This window comes from Oncorhynchus gorbuscha, linkage group LG21 (genome assembly GCF_021184085.1).
Source record: "Oncorhynchus gorbuscha isolate QuinsamMale2020 ecotype Even-year linkage group LG21, OgorEven_v1.0, whole genome shotgun sequence".
NCBI lineage: Eukaryota > Metazoa > Chordata > Actinopteri > Salmoniformes > Salmonidae > Oncorhynchus > Oncorhynchus gorbuscha.
The window spans coordinates 30432291-30453718 of NC_060193.1; the positions used below are offsets into that span (position 1 = coordinate 30432291).

General features: G+C 44.4%; 1 protein-coding gene across 13 annotated transcripts in view; it reads left to right on the plus strand.

Annotated features, from left to right (window-relative positions):
* Positions 1 to 21428, plus strand: part of ablim2 (actin binding LIM protein family, member 2) — a 118854-nt gene that overhangs the window by 38233 nt on the left and 59193 nt on the right. For 3 of the 13 annotated variants that reach the window (XM_046318752.1, XM_046318750.1, XM_046318748.1), the window contains exons 1-2: positions 4910 to 5358; positions 16154 to 16303. In XM_046318752.1, coding sequence (XP_046174708.1) covers positions 5343 to 5358; positions 16154 to 16303 — 166 coding nt within the window. In that variant the 5' untranslated portion in view covers positions 4910 to 5342. Of the gene's footprint in view, positions 1 to 4907; positions 5359 to 15583; positions 15721 to 16153; positions 16304 to 21428 lie in introns of those variants that run through there. The other 10 variants (XM_046318756.1, XM_046318757.1, XM_046318744.1 and 7 more) reach the window with 9 other exon arrangements.

Here is a 21428-nt window from a genome sequence, read left to right on the forward strand (position 1 = left end):
TTTATGCCTGTGCAAAGCTGTGTTGTGTGAATGTTGTTGTTTACATCTCAATTCCAGTTGGATTAATAGCTGCCTGCAACTCTAGTTACAATGCTTAACAGACAAACACTCAATATGTGCAGTTAGATGTCAGTAGAAAGGAATGTGCAAGGTTTGGGGGTTGAAAGTTATACCAAGACAGAGGTGGTAGAATAGATTGTAGTGTCCTCCATTTTGTCCCAGTCCAGTCCTTGGGAAGCTCATCCCTCAATAGTGACAAAGCACTGTTTGACATCATGAGAGAGAGAGAGAGAGAGAGAGAGAGAGAGAGAGAGAGAGAGAGAGAGAGAGAGAGAGAGAGAGAGAGAGAGAGAGAGAGAGAGAGAGAGAGAGAGAGAGAGAGAGAGAGAGAGAGAGAGAGAGAGAGAGAGAGAGAGAGAGAGAGAGAGAGAGAGAGAGAGAGAGAGATGAGAGAGAGACCAGGACGAGCAGAGATGAGAGAAGGAGAGACAGAGAAATAGAGAGAGATAGAGAAATAGAGAGCGAGAGAGATGACCAGAGACCAGGACGAGCAGAGATGAGAGAAGGAGAGACAGAGAAATAGAGAGCGAGAGAGATGACCAGAGACCAGGACGAGCAGAGATGAGAGAAGGAGAGACAGAGAAATAGAGAGCGAGAGAGATGACCAGAGACCAGGACGAGCAGAGATGAGAGAAGGAGAGACAGAGAAATAGAGAGCGAGAGAGATGACCAGAGACCAGGACGAGCAGAGATGAGAGAAGGAGAGACAGAGAAATAGAGAGCGAGAGAGATGACCAGAGACCAGGACGAGCAGAGATGAGAGAAGGAGAGACAGAGAAATAGAGAGCGAGAGAGATGACCAGAGACCAGGACGAGCAGAGATGAGAGAAGGAGAGACAGAGAAATAGAGAGCGAGAGAGATGACCAGAGACCAGGACGAGCAGAGATGAGAGAAGGAGAGACAGAGAAATAGAGAGGAGAGACAGAGATGACCAGAGACCAGGACGAGCAGAGATGAGAGAAGGAGAGACAGAGAAATAGAGAGCGAGAGAGATGACCAGAGACCAGGACGAGCAGAGATGAGAGAAGGAGAGACAGAGAAATAGAGAGCGAGAGAGATGACCAGAGACCAGGACGAGCAGAGATGAGAGAAGGAGAGACAGAGAAATAGAGAGCGAGAGAGATGACCAGAGACCAGGACGAGCAGAGATGAGAGAAGGAGAGACAGAGAAATAGAGAGCGAGAGAGATGACCAGAGACCAGGACGAGCAGAGATGAGAGAAGGAGAGACAGAGAGAAATAGAGAGCGAGAGAGATGACCAGAGACCAGGACGAGCAGAGATGAGAGAAGGAGAGACAGAGAAATAGAGAGCGAGAGAGATGACCAGAGACCAGGACGAGCAGAGATGAGAGAAGGAGAGACAGAGAAATAGAGAGCGAGAGAGATGACCAGAGACCAGGACGAGCAGAGATGAGAGAAGGAGAGACAGAGAAATAGAGAGCGAGAGAGATGACCAGAGACCAGGACGAGCAGAGATGAGAGAAGGAGAGACAGAGAAATAGAGAGCGAGAGAGATGACCAGAGACCAGGACGAGCAGAGATGAGAGAAGGAGAGACAGAGAAATAGAGAGCGAGAGAGATGACCAGAGACCAGGACGAGCAGAGATGAGAGAAGGAGAGACAGAGAAATAGAGAGCGAGAGAGATGACCAGAGACAGAGATGAGAGAAGGAGAGACAGGACGAGCAGAGATGACCAGAGACCAGGACGAGCAGAGAAGGAGAGACAGAGAAATAGAGAGCGAGAGAGATGACCAGAGACCAGGACAGAGAAATAGAGAGCGAGAGAGATGACCAGAGAGCAGAGATGAGAGAAGGAGAGACAGAGAAATAGAGAGCGAGAGAGATGACCAGAGACCAGGACGAGCAGAGATGAGAGAAGGAGAGACAGAGAGATGACCAGAGACCGAGCAGAGATGACCAGAGACCAGAGACAGAGAGCAGAGATGACCAGAGAAGGAGAGACAGAGAAATAGAGAGCGAGAGAACGAGAGAGATGACCAGAGACCAGGACGAGCAGAGATGAGAGAGAGAACGAGAGAGATGACCAGAGACCAGGACGAGCAGAGATGAGAGAGAGAACGAGAGAGATGACCAGAGACCAGGACGAGCAGAGATGAGAGAAGATGAGAGACCAGAGAAGATGAGAGACGAGAGAGATGACCAGAGACCAGGACGAGCAGAGATGAGAGAAGATGAGAGACAGAGAAATAGAGAGCGAGAGAGATGACCAGAGACCAGGACGAGCAGAGATGAGAGAGAGAGAGAAGGAGAGAGAGAGAGAACGAGAGAGAGCAGAGACCAGGACGAGAGACAGAGATGACCAGAGACCAGGACGAGCAGAGATGAGAGAGAGAGAAGGAGAGACCGAGAAATAGAGAGCGAGAGAACGAGAGAGATGACCAGAGACCAGGACGAGCAGAGATGAGAGAGAGAACGAGAGAGATGACCAGAGACCAGGACGAGCAGAGATGAGAGAGAGAACGAGAGAGATGACCAGAGACCAGGACGAGCAGAGATGAGAGAGAGAACGAGAGAGATGACCAGAGACCAGGACGAGCAGAGATGAGAGAGAGAACGAGAGAGATGACCAGAGACCAGGACGAGCAGAGATGAGAGAGAGAAAAAAAACAATGCAAAGAGAAAGACCGACTCTTTCTTGAATATGAGATTGACGAATATGACAATATGACATTATGCCACGTCAATATGACATTGACGAATGAGTGACACAGACAGACAGGCAGAGAGCGAGTAATAATGTTGATCTTTCCAAATCAGTAGCGGTGTTTTAATTAAACGAGACACCAGAACGTGGGAGAAGTTTGGCGCTTCATAAATGTCTCCTTTTTCCATTATTTTTGGAGAAAAAAATAAAACGGTATAATCTTTGTAAATTATATCATAAATAGGATTGGTGGAGTTATATCACAGATGCAGCTAACAGAAATATATGGAAATGTCTGCTCTACCCAAAATTACAACCAACTAATTTCAGCATTACCACAAAAATGGAAGAGGCAAGTGGAAGGAGGAGAAAGTAAGGAACTTGTCTGTCAACCCTGCATTAAAGACCAAAATTGGTTAAAGAAAATTGTGAAAATAAAGAAGTATACCAGCTTCATTAAAGGACCAAACAATTGACAGCTGTGCCATATAGATTGCAAAATAGTTGGCACATGGTTATGGCACATGGTTATAAAATTATTGCAACCAATTGAATGTTATTTATATATATATGGGGGATACAACCATCCCAGCTCTGCAGATTTCTACTTTGGAAGTAGAAGCCTAAGTGTTGTTCTCCATTAGTTTACTCCAATTACGGGAGAAGGGGAAAATAATAAAGGAAAATATATATATTTTTAAATATATATGTTATATATACAGTATGTATAAACATATATATCTGGGGGATTAAAATCATTTTGGGAAATCTGTTGCAGCTCAAGTCGACCCACAATACAATGTTCTCTCTCCCTGGGCTGGCTGGCTGCCTGGCTGTCTGGCTAGCTAGGTAGCTAGCTACGAAACATAAGTATACACAATAATACCAACGTCAATATTAGCATGTGAAGTAGCTAGCTAGCTGTAAAATCACCCAAACAAACTGCAGTATTAATTTAGGAGTCTATCTCACAGAGTTCCAACTGCCACCTAGCTATAATCGGCATCTCTGCCCAGAGCGAGAGCAGAGTGACGTTGCTTTCACACAAATATCATTTTGAGGAGGTGGGAAACTCCACTAGAATCGGATTGCGTGACGATTAGCTTAGCTGGGTGGGAAGTTTCTCCATTCATTGCCCAATGGAATTCCTATCTCCTCCTGTCTTTAATATTTCTGTTTCCTACAGACACGGCGCATTGCGACATGGTACTTGAAGGAGAAACGGAGATGAATGATTTGGTACAATGTTTAGATTTAGCACATCTAAGCAAAATCTATACTTTGTCATTATTATATAGCTATGATGCCTTTCTACACGATTTCCTGATTTTCACAGAACATATGCGCTCACCAAATTGACATGAGTTTCATGATTTTTTATTTCTGCTGGACGTTTGAGAGACATGGATGAACGTCTCATTTCTGACGTGAGACTCTGAGAGCTTGTTGTATACTCGCCGAAGTCTCAAAGAAGCGTGAGTTTCAAATGGTGAAGTCTTTTCGAATGCTTATGACCGTCAATGCTTTCAGAAGTTATGTTCGGTAGTAGGCCATTCTCACTGTGTCCACTTGGCAAATATATAGCCTAATGCTGCTTGAGCAGTGATAGGTTGCATTGATGATGTAATACCGTCAACACAAACCACGATCCAGGTTTCCAGGCACCGTCACTCCCCCAAAAGAAATGAACAGGCTACGTCCGTGAAAGTCTGGAATCTTCTGTCTGATTCCAGTACATAGAAGTACTGGAATATGCTGTCTGTTACAGTTATGCTACTATAATGAGCTAACATTACATAACTTGAGATGATGGTGATGATAATAATGGTGTTTATCATTAAATAGGTTACCAGTAGCCTAATAAAATGTGTGGCCCTCTCCACTCCTGACCCTTTTATCCTAATTCCTGTGCACTGAGATCTGTGTGGAGTTTACTGCTACTGAAGACACATTCATTATTGAGATCACTTGGAGAGGGGAAAAAAGCACCACAAGCAAGTGTTCCCTGCCCTTTACAGAGGCACTGTCTGACATTCATTGTGCACTTGCTCAAGAGAACGTATGATATAACACTTGCGTTTTTATCAAGGTTATTGCAAATGAGATGAGTTGAATTACATTACTCCACGTTGTATGCCGTTTTTATGATCAACTGGAAGACACCTCAGTCCACCGCACAAGAAGGCGCATCCATATTCCATAAGCACACGCATCTCTATGCTTCCAGTGGGCTGGTGCGGTAAACGCCCTGTGAGAGATTCCCGAGAGGCGGTGTCATTTTTTTTATTAGGACTGTAACTTCTAGAAGATTCTATTTATATTAGATAGCTGCAATAGCTCAACAAGAACTCAGCCCTCGTACCCGAGAGAGGCTTTCGGGAATCGTATGACCTGCTGCCGCTCATCCGAAAGATAACCGACTGTTGACCGCAGCTTTCTCGCTCCTTTTCGAGCGTGCCGCACCGGACGCCGCGCGTTAGAAAACAAGACGTTTTGGAGGATGTACTACAACACCGCGCAACGGCAGGAAGAACTTGGATATTAGGATAAGAAACACCGCTCTTCGTTTTGTAAAAGAGCTTGACAGTTGAAAAAGGGACACTGACAGCGCGACAATGCCAGAAGAAAAAGGTAATATAGCGCAGGTTCGTTTTCTCCTACCGAACGTGTGTTTACTTTGTCGGGGGGCACGGGTCGGTTATGGGACATAGACGCTTCTCGATGGCCGCTGTAGACCGTAGCCCTCAGCGCAGTGTGCGTCGACTTGAAAGGCAATAGAGGGTTCATTGATTTATCGTTGTACAGAAAAGGTATGCAGTATTCTGCCCAATAAGACATAGCCTACCTTATCTCTTTGGACTACTTTAAGGGACAAATAGGGTTTATTCCATCATTTAATATGATTAGACAATTGTCATAAAATGAATACAAAACAGGAACTTTGTGTATTATGTAATCCTAATTAAAGATATTAATACCAGAAACAAACAACAACACTCTCTCTCAGTGTAGGCTATGACTAATAATGTGCCAGAATGATATGCGACAACACTCCATGAAGTCCCTGGCAGGTAGCACTATGCTTTTGGGCACCAGCCTGACTGTGACACAAGATGCCTGTCTGGCTGGCCGTTCAGGCATGAAACCAATGACAAGGGGCCGATCTGGCTCAAATTGGAAAACAAATGAGATATTTTGTTATGACAGGAGATATGTTTTTGGTGTATGTGTGTGTGTGTGTGTGTGTCTGTGTGTGCACGTGTGTGTGTACATGTGTGTGTGTGTGCGTGCGCGTGTGTGTCTGTGTACATGTGTTATAGCAGCATTACACAGTGTGATCTGGAACAGATGGAGTAACATCCCACAGCCCTTTCCCCTATTTTCGGATAACATGCAGCGACAAAGTGGGAGTCCAAACAAATGCCTAAGCCTGTAGAATCAAAGTGTTTTCTCCGGACTGCAATGTCATGTCCTTAGCTGCCTTGTTAAGTTTGAGACACAGCCATCTTTAGAGGGGCAGCTATGTCTCGGTTATGAATGGACTGTTGGCCATAGCGGTAGTGTGTCTGTGTGGACGGGGAGGTGTGGACAGTTTGTAAGATCACAATGTGATGATGCTCGGTTTTGAAAGCTGTTCTTGTGGGGATGGCTAGCTGTCAACAGGCAGAGCGATACCCACTGGCGTACCCCCCCCCCCCTCTGGTGGTAGCCCCCATAGAATTAGGAATTGCAATACTAGAATGGACATGAACCTTATGATGGCATCAAGGTCAGGGAGTTGGTCAACCAGGGTTTGCCAGTGCTGTGATAAAATATTTCGTTAAATAACGAATTTGAAGAATTGTTCTGCTCTGTATGTTTGTTAGCTATCTAGCCAGTCAGTTTTAGAGGAATGATTCCATAAATTATTCAAATTAACGCAGTCAATCCACAGCCATTACACTGGCTTAAATCAGTAGATGAAAGTACTTAGACAAGTTCTAAGTAAGTTATAATAGAACTCTCAGCTTTCCAATAATATATATATATATATATATATATTTATGGCCTGTTTACATCTATTTTAGAAGCTATTTATACAGAAAATGTGCATAAAACCCATATAAACTGTATTTATAATTATATGACAATATTTATTTTAGGTTGACAATAATTAATATTAAAATGTCTGATATATCACATGCCTTTGTTTTATATTTTTGCATAAGTAAAATCATGACAATATGTGTAAAACTGCAGGAAATTAGCTTTAAAAAATGCAAATTCATCTGTCCTGTTTCTTTCGTCAGAGGAGATGAGGGAAGGGAGCACTGCCCCTACCTCGCTCTCTGAACAAATTGCATGAATTAAGGAACAGTCTGAACTAGAGAGGAGATTCTGCAACTCTTGAAGCACAATGGAAGTCAAAAAAAGGAAAAAAGAAGCTTATTCAAAGTTACAGGTTTGTTACGTTTCGGCTTTTGGCCTTCTTCCTCAGAGGACACGAGGAAAGGAGATGAGGAGAGAAAGCCACGTTTAGCATTCAGACACAGGCACTTCTAAATTAACTGTCTTCCTCCTAGAGGTTCATGGAGTTAGGATGTGTACTATGTTCAGTTAAAATAGTTATGCATTCCTATCCCTGAAAGTGTTAAACCTGCTGGGCATATGCCAGTGTTTTTACACCACCAATGCTGCTAAAGAAATGCCGACTCAAAGGTTATCCTGAATGGTTATTCCAGGCCTTGTTGTTCCACGCTGGTATACACAAACAGTTAGCACAAATAGGCCTCTCTCTCTCTCTCTCTCTCTCTCTCTCTCTCTCTCTCTCTCTCTCTCTCTCTCTCTCTCTCTCTCTCTCTCTCTCTCTCTCTCTCTCTCTCTGTGTCTCTCACTCTCTGTGTCTCTCTCTCTCTCTCTCTCTCTCTGCAGTAACCCACCCCACACACACACACATACCAACAATACCATCTCAAGCTATGTGCTGTGATTTTGTGCTGCATCATGGTGTCTGCTGTGTGAGCAGGTCACATGGTTCCTATATTACCCGTGCTCAGGCCATCCTCCGAGCGCCACGTCTCCTCTTCTCTCATCCTCATCTCCTCTCTCCTCCGCCACTGACTTTGCCTTTGTCCTAGCCGACTATGGCGTTACATTCAACTGCCTTCATACATGCTTTAAATCAGAATGTCATGGCTGCACAAATTTTCACCGACGCGAAATTGCTTAGTAATGGTCGGGTGTCACTCATGAATTAGTCACACATAGCCTATAGGCAAAGCTGGAGTCCCCTTCAACATTGCACTGATCTGAACCCAGTGTGTCAAAGCTTTTGATATCGCTGTAATGCTTAATGTCGTAAGCCCCTCGTGATGCCGTCACGTCTCAGATGTAAACAACCATTAAAGACCCACTGAAGAGGATGCTAATTTAAGAGGATACTATTTGAGTGTCGTCCTTAAATACTGAGCTGCAGCCGAACCTAATCAATTCTATTAACCGAGTTACGTACTCAGTCACGGTCGGCTGGTCGGCCATATCTGGACTGACCGGCGCACAGAGCTTATCTCATCACCCAGATTTCAGGGAGAGAGGGAGAAAAGATTAAGAGCGAGATAGACAGAAGTTGGTGACAGAGAGGGAGGGAGGGTGAGAGAGAGAGAGAGAGATAACTAGACAGAGATGGTGAGAGAGAAACAATGAGATGGATGGCACTTGTAGTAAATCATCGACAAGCATGTTAACATTGATGTCCTTGGAATGTCAAAGGCAGTAATTTGTCTTCCATGTGTGGAGTGTCTGTCTGTACCAAAACAAAAAGAGTTGCATCATCATCTTTTGAATGGGGATAAAGCGCTCTGTAGTATTTGATCCTGGGGTCATAGGTCAAATGCATGTCAGATCATGTCAGGCATGATAGCACAGGGTTATCTGTGAGCCTGCATTGCTATTGTGGCAGTAAGTTCAGGTGTAGTTTTCCAGTATAATTTTTTTCACCATAAATCTGATTGTGATCATTTTTGTTGATCTGCATGGGGGACTCCCTGCAGGGGGACGCCTATCCCTGTTAAGGTACATCCCAAGGTCAATGTTTTGGCCACCAGAAAATGCCCCTGCGGTGGTAACCCGAGCATTTTAATCGTCCACCACTGCCAGCCAGGCAGATGGACCCTGCCTGGAATGGAGCACCATGAAATCGCCTTGGGTTGAGGGAACAGGGATATTTTTAGTGGAGAGCATGGCTCCTGGAACAGGAATTCAAGATGGCTGCCCATCTGGGCCACACTGACTGCTCACCTACTGTAGCTAATGGCCAACCTTGAAGGAAAAAGGCCTGTCTGTGTATGGTATTTGTGCGTGCACATGTGTGTGCTTATGCACGTGTGTGATAGAGGTCGACCAATTAATCGGAATGGAAGATTAATTAGGGCCGATTTCAAGTTTTCATAACAATCGGAAATCGGTATTTTTGGGTGCCGATTTGCCAATTAAAAAAAATATATATATTTTTATACCTTTATTTGACTAGGCAAGTCCGTTAAGAACACATTCTTATTTTCAATGACTGCCATGGAAAGGTGGGTTAACTGCCTGGTTCAGGGGCAGAACGGCAGATTTTCACCTTGTCAGCTCGGGGGATTCAATCTTGCAAACTTACAGTTAACTAGTCCAACGCAATAACGACCTGCCTCTCTCTCATTGCACTCCACAAGGAGACTGCCTGTTACGCGCATGCAGTAAGCCAAGGTAAGTTGCTAGCTAGCATTAAACTTATCTTATAAAAAACAATCAATCATAATCACTAGTTAACTACACATGGTTGATGATATTATTGATTGATTATATTATCTAGTGTGTCCTGCGTTGCATATAATCTGACTGAGCATACAAGTATCTAAGTATCTGACTGAGCGGTGGTAGGCAGAAGCAGGCACGTAAACATTAATTCAAACAGCACTTTCGTGCGTTTTGCCCGCAGCTCTTCGTTGTGCGTCAAGCATTGCGCTGTTTATGACTTCAAGCCTATCAACTCCCGAGATGAGCCTAGTGTAACCGAAGTGAAATGGCTAGCTAGTTAGCGCGCGCTAATTCTTGTTGTGTTGCTGGTTCGGGCCCAGGGAGGAGCGAGGAGAGGGACGGAAGCTATACTGTTACACTGGCAATACTAAAGTGCCTATAAGAACATCCAATAGTCAAAGGTTAATGAAATACAAATGGTATAGAGGGAAAAAGTCCTATAATTGCTATAATAACTACAACCTAAAACTTCTTACCTGGGAATATTGAAGACTCATGTTAAAAGGAACCACCAGCTTTCATATGTTCTCATGTTCTGAGCAAGGAACTGAAACGTTAGCTTTCTTACATAGCACATATTGCACTTTTACTTTCTTCTCCAACACTTTGTTTTTGCATTATTTAAACCAAATTGAACATGTTTCATCATTTACTTGAGGCTAAATTGATTTTATTGGTATGTATTATATTAAGTTAAAATAAGTGTTCATTCAGTATTGTTGTATTTGTCATTATTACGAATAATGAAAAATCAGAATCGGTCGACCTCTCGTGTGTGAGTGGTTAGGTGGGGGGGATATAGATGGCATGTCCCCGAGGTCTGTAGTGGTACATAGCTCAGATTGTTTTCTGGCTGTGACCTTTGGGAGGGCGACACTGTGGGTTTGTGTCTGTCAGCGAGGGAGCAGAGGAGAACAGGGTGATTGATGAGCAGGACATCTGTGCCAGGCTATAGGTCTTGGTGTTATGTGTGTTATGGGATGGGCTCAATAGCTCAGTACAGTGTTTTCTGTTAGCCTAGCCCTTGGAGGTTTTTCATAGCACATTGTGTTCCTTGTGTGTCAAGAGTGCTCCTTCATACTATTTGCCCTGAAATGCTCTAGGCCTAAACTGTACCCATTACAAGAGAAGCCCCCTAGTGGAATCATCTTGGACCCCCCCCAAGCTGTATTTATTGTCCAGACAGGAAGTGAACGATACAGGATCCACTAAACAAGTGCGTGCCAGGGGTAGTGTATGCTGGTCCGGCCGAGAGAGAGAGAGAGAGAGAGAGCGAGAGAGAGGGCAGTGGGCAGACCCCCCATTTCCTCCAATAGAATAGTCTCGGCTGGACTCTTGCTGTGCCACATGGTTTCAATCAACTCAGGCTCTTGAAGTGCCTCAGACCATTTTATGAGGACGCGTGACTTTCCTTTCCCCAAATTCTTGCCTTTATTGGTACAGTAGCAGCCAGTGTTGTGGTTCCAAAGTCTGGGTCACAGTTTTGTCCTGTGTCGGATACATTGACTTGACTTGGAGTAAAAAACTCATAATTATCAGCTTCCATTCAGTGAGCGCATAAAACCGCTTCTTGATGCCAAATATATCAAATATATGTTATTATCTAACATAATAACAGTCTTTATATCTATTATAGACATGTTTGCGCAGTGGCGAACCGTGGCTATTGGACCTAGGCTTTCAGTTGGGGGAAAGATAGCAGAACACCGAGCATACCTTAATGCGCCCAACTGAATCGAACAGGCCTGAGGCTGAGCCAAGCTTTCGTGCTGCCACTCACACAGAGACAGAACCCACACAGATAGTGCTACCAGCAACAACAGCCACACGGCTTATGCTAACCTACTGACGTTAGGCTCACACCATCACTATCACAACATCCCCAACAGTGACACATCACAGGATGTGCGTGACAGGTTTGTGATGCTGAGAGGACAGCGACCGTAATAGCAGCGCAGTCCATGTGGGAGAGTGCACTTTCTGTAAAACATACAGGGCCGATAGAATGAGAGAAGTCACACAATGCATGATGTGAACGGATAAGCAGTTCCATTCACTCTGACATAATAGGCCAGTAGGTCCCAATCACAGGAATACAAAAACACAACCATTAGGCGAAGCTTTTTACAAATCGAAATGCACAGTTATTACTTCCCATTGCAAACATGTTTTTTTTTTTTACGTTCAGCACACAAAGTAACCGATGATCTAAAGTTCAAATGCAACAGTTTAAAAACAACATGTATATTTTTCATTTATTTAACTAGGCAAGTCAGTTAAGAACAAATTCTTATTTTCAATGATGGCCTAGTGGGTTAACTGCCTGTTCAGGGGCAGAATGACAGATTTGTACCTTGTCAGCTCAGGGGTTTGAACTTGCAACCTTCCAGTTACCAGTCCAATGCTCTAACCACTAGGCTACCCTGCCACCCCAGTTCCACACATGTAAAGTTATTTTCAAAGAGATAGCTAACAACAGCAAGTGGTCTGCAATAAAAATAAAACAGTTCCACTCGCCATGTTTTCGATCATTTGAAACGGATGCTGATCCCTTGAAACGTATCTTCTTGTTCGAAGTTGCTAGTGAAAAAGGGCAAATCTAAAATAAATAAAATAAAATAAAAGTCATTTAGCAGACGCTCTTATCCAGAGCGACTTACAAATTGGTGCATTCACCTTATGACATCCAGTGGAACAGCCACTTTACAATAGTGCATCTAAATATTTTAAGGGGGGTGAGAAGGATTACTTTATCCTATCCTAGGTATTCCTTAAAGAGGTGGGGTTTCAGGTGTCTCCGGAAGGTGGTGATTGACTCCGCTGTCCTGGCGTCGTGAGGGAGTTTGTTCCACCATTGGGGAGCCAGAGCAGCGAACAGTTTTGACTGGGCTGAGCGGGAACTGTACTTTCTCAGTGGTAGGGAGGCGAGCAGGCCAGAGGTGGATGAACGCAGTGCCCTTATTTGGGTGTAGGGCCTGATCAGAGCCTGGAGGTACTGAGGTGCCGTTCCCCTCACAGCTCCGTAGGCAAGCACCATGGTCTTGTAGCGGATGTGAGCTTCAACTGGAAGCCAGTGGAGAGAGCGGAGGAGCGGGGTGACGTGAGAGAACTTGGGAAGGTTGAACACTAGACGGGCTGCGGCGTTCTGGATGAGTTGTAGGGGTTTAATGGCACAGGCAGGGAGCCCAGCCAACAGCGAGTTGCAGTAATCCAGACGGGAGATGACAAGTGCCTGGATTAGGACCTGCGCCGCTTCCTGTGTGAGGCAGGGTCGTACTCTGCGGATGTTGTAGAGCATGAACCTACAGGAACGGGCCACCGCCTTGATGTTAGTTGAGAACGACAGGGTGTTGTCCAGGATCACGCCAAGGTTCTTAGCGCTCTGGGAGGAGGACACAATGGAGTTGTCAACCGTGATGGCGAGATCATGGAACGGGCAGTCCTTCCCCGGGAGGAAGAGCAGCTCCGTCTTGCCGAAGTTCAGCTTGAGGTGGTGATCCGTCATCCACACTGATATGTCTGCCAGACATGCAGAGATGCGATTCGCCACCTGGTCATCAGAAGGGGGAAAGGAGAAGATTAATTGTGTGTCGTCTGCATAGCAATGATAGGAGAGACCATGTGAGGTTATGACAGAGCCAAGTGACTTGGTGTATAGCGAGAATAGGAGAGGGCCTAGAACAGAGCCCTGGGGGACACCAGTGGTGAGAGCGCGTGGTGAGGAGACAGATTCTCGCCACGCCACCTGGTAGGAGCGACCTGTCAGGTAGGACGCAATCCAAGCGTGGGCCGCGCCGGAGATGCCCAACTCGGAGAGGGTGGAGAGGAGGATCTGATGGTTCACAGTATCGAAGGCAGCCGATAGGTCTAGAAGGATGAGAGCAGAGGAGAGAGAGTTAGCTTTAGTGGTGCGGAGCACCTCCGTGATACAGAGAAGAGCAGTCTCAGTTGAATGACTAGTCTTGAAACCTGACTGATTTGGATCAAGAAGGTCATTCTGAGAGAGATAGCGGGAGAGCTGACCAAGGACGGCACGTTCAAAGAGTTTTGGAGAGAAAAGAAAGAAGGGATACTGGTCTGTAGTTGTTGACATCGGAGGGATCGAGTGTAGGTTTTTTCAGAAGGGGTGAAACTCTCGCTCTCTTGAAGACGGAAGGGACGTAGCCAGCGGTCAGGGATAAGTTGATGAGCGAGGTGAGGTAAGGGAGAAGGTCTCCGGAAATGGTCTGGAGAAGAGAGGAGGGGATAGGGTCGAGCGGGCAGGTTGTTGGGCGGCCGGCCGTCACAAGACGCGAGATTACATTTCAATGGCAGATGCCTTCTCTCTCACTTCTGAAGGCCTAGCCAATGGCTGACTTAGCTAGAATTATCTCCCTGGAGACTACCAAAGAAAAATCCTGATTGGATATTTATTTCGCTTCAGTGTTAACCCTTTCCTTTCCAACAGGAACTGAAGAGATTAATTCAGAATATCATTGAAAATTTGAATATAATTAGAATATAATTGAATAATAATAATAATATAATTCAATAATAGATTGAACAGATTAAATAGAAATGAAAAAAAAAGTATATTTTAAAACTGCATTTATTTATTTTATAAATCCTTAGCCCTTCTCTGAAGGCATAGAAGGCCCTCGTGTAGTAATAAATTGTAGAGTGGCTCTCTATTTTCTCTCAGCATTTTCCCACCATTCTGAATGTCTAAAGAATCCACAAGTTCTTCTGAAATATGAACTCTTTTTATGGTGGCAATTTGACAAAATTCCAATCATGCTTTTGAATTGGACTTGCGTTTTTCTGGTCTCTGTCTTGACTCGGTCTCGCCCCGCTTTGGTCTTGGTCTTGAATCAGTCTCGCTTTAGCTGGTCTCGAACACAACACTGGTAGCAGCATACCCACATGCTGAAGACTGGTAGCTTAAACTGTAATAAGACAGAGTTCTGCTTCCTGTTGACAAGCAGCAGACTTCCAATATATGCCAGAGTATTTGATTATTTGATATTCGATTGTATTATATGCCTCCTGTTGTACTTTCATGTGATTACTACGAATATATTCATAAAAATGCAACTGATCGTAATCTGGAAGTATGGATTGGAATTCAAAGCAGATTTTGGGGTCACAGTGCACTTGGTTAGGCCATGGCCTTTATTCAAAGACAAGATCTTGGAACATGAAGTATGATCAACTAGCACCACACCTCTAGCCTTTATGGTGAATATCCTTGTTTCTTTGTCATCCCAAGGCATTAGTTCACGGAGGTTCATGAGATCTTGTTTGCCCTGAAGTTTGCCTCACACACTCCCCGGTCCCTGTTGTTTAACCGGTCTTCCGCTCGCTGTATAAAACTGAAAAATAGCTTTTTACCTCACCAGAGGCCCTACCTCTGAGTCTGGTTTTTCTAGTCATGGCCGAGAGGCCCAAGACCTCAAAGGGATAATAAATGGCGTTGAAGGTGTTTTCACTGTCGTCGGTAGTATTTACCATGTAAAGAGTACCTACAGGCAACAGACATAACTCTACAGCTTGTAGAGTACCTAACATGGCTTTGTTTGAGTCCCAAATCTCATTTGGGCCTAAGTAGAGGCTAAACAGGGACATTTCTCAAGTTCTCAATGGTAATGTTGGCAGACAAAGAACATAGAGGAGAAACTCTTGAATGAATGAATGAATGAATGAATCAATGAATGAATGGAGGGACACTGAAGCTGAAACTGGTTCTCGGATAAACACTAGTCTAGCAAACGGTGCCCTGCTTAGCACAGGCAGTCTATCTGAATGCAATTGTTTCCCCATTCTTTTGAACCCCAATTAGGAGTAACCATGGTGTCCAAAACAGAACCGGTTTGACGAGAGAGAGAGAGAGAGAGAGAGAGAGAGAGAGAGAGAGAGAGAGAGAGAGAGAGAGAGAGAGAGAGAGAGAGAGAGAGAGAGAGAGAGAGAGAGAGAGAGAGAGAGAGAGAGAGAGAGAGAGAGAGAGAGAGAGAGAGAGAGAGAGAGAGAGAGAGAGAGAGAGAGAGAGAGAGAGAGAGAGAGAGAGAGAGAGAGAGAGAGAGAGAGAGAGAGAGAGAGAGAGAGAGATAACAGACTGACCCTAGCCCCCCGACGCATAAATACTGGAGGCTGAGACAGGAGGGGTCGGGAGACACTGTGAGAGAGAGACTATTTGTCTGATCAGTCGTCCGTATTGGGATGGGATGATGACTTGCATGGGTGAGTACGCGAGCGCTTTGTGTCATTATAAATGGAGAAGGGTGAGGTGCTGAAAGACGTAAGCTCATGTTATATACTGTACCACGACTTTAGTTATCAGGCTTGTCTCTGTGTTTGTCACTGTAAGACATAGTTACTTAGGCTAATTGATGCACCAATTATCTGGTCATATCTTTACCACTACTCATAGACATACAGTACTTGTCATATATCATAACAGTACATACCATGTGCGGGCCTCCGGGCTGTTTGAAGTTTCGAACATACTTATGTAATGAATGTGTGTATGCAGTGTGTGTGTGTGCCTGCCTGTGTGCGTTTTGCATGAGTCATGAATGCTTTTGTTCACGAGTATGTTTCTACACGTGACATCTCCAAATGCATGTGTGTGCCTTTTCTATCTAACTTCGGTGCCGCTCTCCGTTTCTTTCAGTGTTTCACCAGCAGGCTGTCCACAGCCCTCTGGAGCAGGGGGTCAGCAGCAGCAGCTCCATCCCCTGTCAGAACTGTGGCAAGGCCTGCAAGGGAGAGGTGCTGCGCGTGCAGAACAAACACTTCCACATCAAGTGCTTCGTCTGCAAAGGTACGTCGGCCTTGACCCCTAACCTCTTATTATCTAGTCAATACATATTTTTTTGATCCAGTCATTTAGCAGACACTCTTATCCAAAATCGACTTAAAGGAGCAATTAAATCACATCAAATCAAATGTATTTGTCACATACAAATACATTTGATTTAATTTGATTTAATTGCCTTGCCTTGAATAAGGGCACTTTGGCAGATGTTTCACCTCGTCGGCTTGGGGATTTCGAACCAGCAACCTTTCGGTTACTGGCCCAATGCTCTCACCAGATACAGATACAAGGACACACAAAGACTGCTGACTAGTTATCATGAGCACAGGCAATTAGCTACTGGGTTTCCTGCATTCTTATGGGCATTGGTTATAGCAGGTGCAACATACAGTCATCATGTTTGCTAGCGTATCTCACTCACTCACCAGAGCACTACCATAGAAAACAAACAGGCTAGGTTAGATAGGGCAGGTCAAAGCAATCAAAGAACAGAAGGATCAGTGTTTCCTGTTTTGTCTCTTTTAATGTGTGTCTGTGTGTGTCTGTGTGTGTTTCCGTGTGTGTGTGTGTGTGTCTGTGTGTCTGTGTGTGTGTAGCTAAAGAGTTGCTGTGATCTCATATTCAGCCCACTCCTCCTTTCTCTCTCAGTCATCTCCATTGCACTCTAAGGCCCCAGTCTTTCACTAGGGGCTGGTGTCAGTGTGATGTTGTTATGAACACAAGCGGGGTTGCTAGGAAACCAGCAGGGTCGGGATAATGTTGGGCACTTCCTTCAGTTTATCACGTTTATTCTTACATCAGTGTGTAACGCCACTGGACCCCTCCCCCCCGGCCATTCAAACTCACTTCTAGGAACGAGCGATGAGTAAAAGGGAGAGAGGAAATGAAGAGGAGCTGAAAAATAAAGGCAGGTCTAGACTCTAGTGAGTGACACTGTCTAAAGAGATCATCCTCTCATTTAGGCTTAGGTGGTATCCAGATTGTCATACCTTCTTATCGACCTTGTGTCATACCGGGATATTTGGTAATACCGGCACTGAACACAAAAGGGGCACTATTTTCAGACTTCACTGAGACGTTGTAAACGGAAGGTTAGCAATGCTAACAAGGACATGTAAAATCCCATATAGAATGCTGACTAGATGCTAATGAAGGCATTGAGACCAATTTATACAGTCTCTGACCTAAACTATTTTCAGGACAGACATCCCAGTTCATAAAGTTATACAAGTAACTCTTAAAAATGCTACTCACTGTTTGCTGCACGCACAAAACAAATATTAGACAGCAAAGCTCTTGATCCAGGAGGGGAATCTCTGCTGTTACCGGCAAGCTAAACTTCGCTAGATAGCTAACTAGCTACTAAATTAACACACCAAATGAACAACTGCAGAGCATTTAACACATTTAAGAGAGTTAACTTAATAGGTATATACGATATCTAGCTGGCAAACATTTAGTTGCGAATTCCATACTCTAAGTAGATCACCTGGTGCACAACAGTGAGTGACTCACAAGGCTCCAGTCTCTTGTTGTGCTTGTAAACAAACAATTATGTGACAGGAGAAGTTAAGAACGCGATATTCTTTATCTCCTAACATATTGCGCAAGTTGACTACAGGTATTTGCTTAAAAAGTCGCGGGCAAATATTCAAATGTATCAAAAAACATCAAAGGAATAGTTTCAACGGTATTGAAAAACCATCCCGTAGCTATTTCAGAATACCCCAGTATATACTGTATACCGCCCAAGCCTACTCTCCATGTTGAAATGTTTTTTCCCTGGTTTACTGATTCATAGGGGAAGTCTGGTCCGAGGGGAAATGTGCTAAGTGTGAAGATTCTTACACCTGCAATAGTATTTTATTACATTTTCTTTAGCAATTCCTACATTTTCAATATTTCCTCCACTTTATGTTTTTGGTTTATGCCTGAAACACAGTATGTATTCATGTTTTGTTCATTTGTCAGTGTGGTTTCTCATAAGAAATGTATGAGGCTCATTAATGAACTGTCAGGCATTTAGAGGGCGGTATTAATACCCCTTATAGACTCAACACTGACAGGGAGAGGCACCGAAGGGGTTCGTCCACACCCCAATCCCAATCCCTTAACCACCCCCCAACCCCCTAATGACAAAAAATAACTAAACTATAGTATTTACCGAGACAACACCCAGCTGAACCACCCCCCTTATCAGGAAGCCTTATTTTGCCCTTCCCAGAATTCCACTGCAGGAATGCAATTTTCCATCTAATTGTTGGATTTATACTGCCAGAATTCTTCATGTATCCTGAGGTATGGAGGGTGGGGGCCCGTTTTGACGATAAACTTCCAGATGTTGTGGACTGAGTGTACTCCAGAGCGTGAGGTAGAAGTTACTCTGAAGTCCAGATCTAGGAACAGATTACCCTACCTCTAATCTTAACCTTAACCATTAGAGGGATGAATAAACATCTGACCCTGTATCAGTGGTTGGAGGTAACTTCAACCTACTCTGGCTCCAGCCACTTTATAGGCTGCAACAGGGCCGTATCAGAAAACCATCAAAGACTCCTCAGGTTGACCTGGAGGAGAATCAACCATATCAAATATATGACCTCCCTGTCTGCTTATCGCTAATTAGAGCTACCGCGGGTGTAAGCCAGGCGGCTAACGGTGCCAGTTCTGAAGGGGAAACCATTAGCGCTTTGCTAGCCAATTATAATTAGCACTATGCTACACAGGGTTAGTCATTTAATGTAACCCCCCAGTGGCTCTGGTAGTCTGATATCATCAGGGCTAGGAGTGGTAACACAAAACACAGCCTCAGATGTAGCCCTATGATGTTTAATCATGTTACTTTTGGCTAGCTAATTCACTTTATGCTAGGAATGCTATGAAGTGTTGCTAGCTTTTGTTGATGCAAGAACTCTATCTGTCACATAGTGTCCTGTTATGTCAGATTTTATGACACCCGATTAATTAGTTAGTTAGTTGAATCAGCTATGTCCAAATACACTGAAACCGTTGTCTGGCAGAACATTGAGGAGATTTTTATCCCTCGCCTGTTTTTGTTCTCATGGAGGATGATAACATCACAAAAGCATTTTCACACAAAGGGGAATTGACTACTGCCAGCAAAACTGTGGACACCCGATCTTTCTATACAAGCTTACAGGCCGGTGAGCATTATACACATAGACCTATGGAAAAACAGTCAACTGTTAGCTGTATCAGCTATCAATTTCATTATTAACCTATCCAAATAGATTCCTTCCTGGAACTATTGGTGTTGGACAGTAAACATACACGAACAACCACATGTTCCGGGGTCTATTTGACAGGGGGGGGACAATGGCAGCTGTTTTAGATATTCTCAATGGGGGTGTTGGCTTTTGGCCTCTCTATTCTCTTGTTGCTTGACCAGAACCTTCGTAGCTCGGGTGCTTTTTTTGTTGTTGTCACTCAGGGATGGGACAGTGACCTCACCCCACACTCACACATACCACCAACGCCTACCTCTGTCAGACCTTGAAACAGGCCCAGGGTCTAGTGCTTGTTCTGTAGGGGTCCTTCTGGGCCAGGTCTAGATTTGAACGGAATGTACTCATAGGGATAGTACAGTAAACACAGTCTGTTGGGTAGGGCCCAGAGGTGTTCCTGTTCAGGACAAACTAAGCATCTTGAACATAGGCTACTGTAGACTAAAAAAACGTCACGTCCTGTTCTATGTCAGGGCCTGTGAACGGAGAGAGGAGAAAATCCGATGTACAACCATGATGTAATACGCCGTGGGAACGGATAACAGACACAGACACAGACCCATGCTAGCTTGCCTCTATTCCGTTGTCTTAGTAGTCTGCGAGCAGTTGAGCTCCACCGAGTGGGAGCAAAGTCTCACCTTGAAGTGAGTTTCTGTTTCTCATGTCAAAATGATCGACCGTGAACAAAACAAACGACCATAGACTCTGCACTCCAATCCCCACGTAGCATTTTATTCTGTCAAGGACACACACTCATGTCCACTCCTACTACCACCCAGGCACACACTGTAAAATACAAAGGGGCTCTTGCAAGGGACTGCCAGCAAGGTCACACACAGGCATATCGGCATATCGGCATACACATTGCACACAGTACATACTGTATATATTTAATAGCAGCAGCATATTGAGGCTGTATGTAGGGTCACTTGGTGTCTTCAAGACTAATCTGGCTTAACCAGATGTCTGGGCTGGCTGTTGTGTCCATTTTAATTTTCCACTGCAGGATCAGGATAGGGAATTAGATTAGCCACAAATTACATCTAAATGACATGCAATTTCATTAGCATCCTGTGGTCTGGTTCTGTTCAGCTTTCAAAAAGGTAATTTGCACGTACACACACACACACACACACACACACACACACACACACACACACACACACACACACACACACACACACACACACACACACACACACACACACACACACACACACACACACACACACACACACACACACACACACACACACACACACACACACACACACACACACACACACACACACACACACACACAGAGGCAGTGTTTCGACAGCCCAGACTATTGATAGTTCGATGTTCGCCTTCAAACAGGCCTCTCCAACCAGGGAATTGTATGCACACAGACCCGGTCTGATTCATTTGTTGATGAGCTGCTCAGGCGTATGTGCCAGTGTGTATTATTTCCACTAAGGAAAGCTGCTGGTTAGGAAACATTATGAAACATGTCAACGGAGCATTTCAAGACAAATCGGAAATCCCTGAATACCTACAGCAGTTCAGGGCACATATTCATAAAGCGTCTTAGAGTAGGACTGTTGATCTATGATCATTTTTGTCTTTTAGATCATGATGATAAAGATTATATGGACGGGGTGAGGAACTGATCCTAGATCAGCTTGATGAATACAGGCCCCGATAGATTAAACTAGTTGGATGTGGAAGTACACCTCAAAGTGTCTTCATCCGTTTAATCCTGTATTATTACAACCCAAGAATTGACTCCGTTTTAAGTCGTAAATCTCACTGTGAATGACCTTGAAGAAATGATACAATAGACAGAGAGGTTTCTTATTATTTCTCTCTTAATTAGGTTTCCAAAATCACTCTGATTTCACATA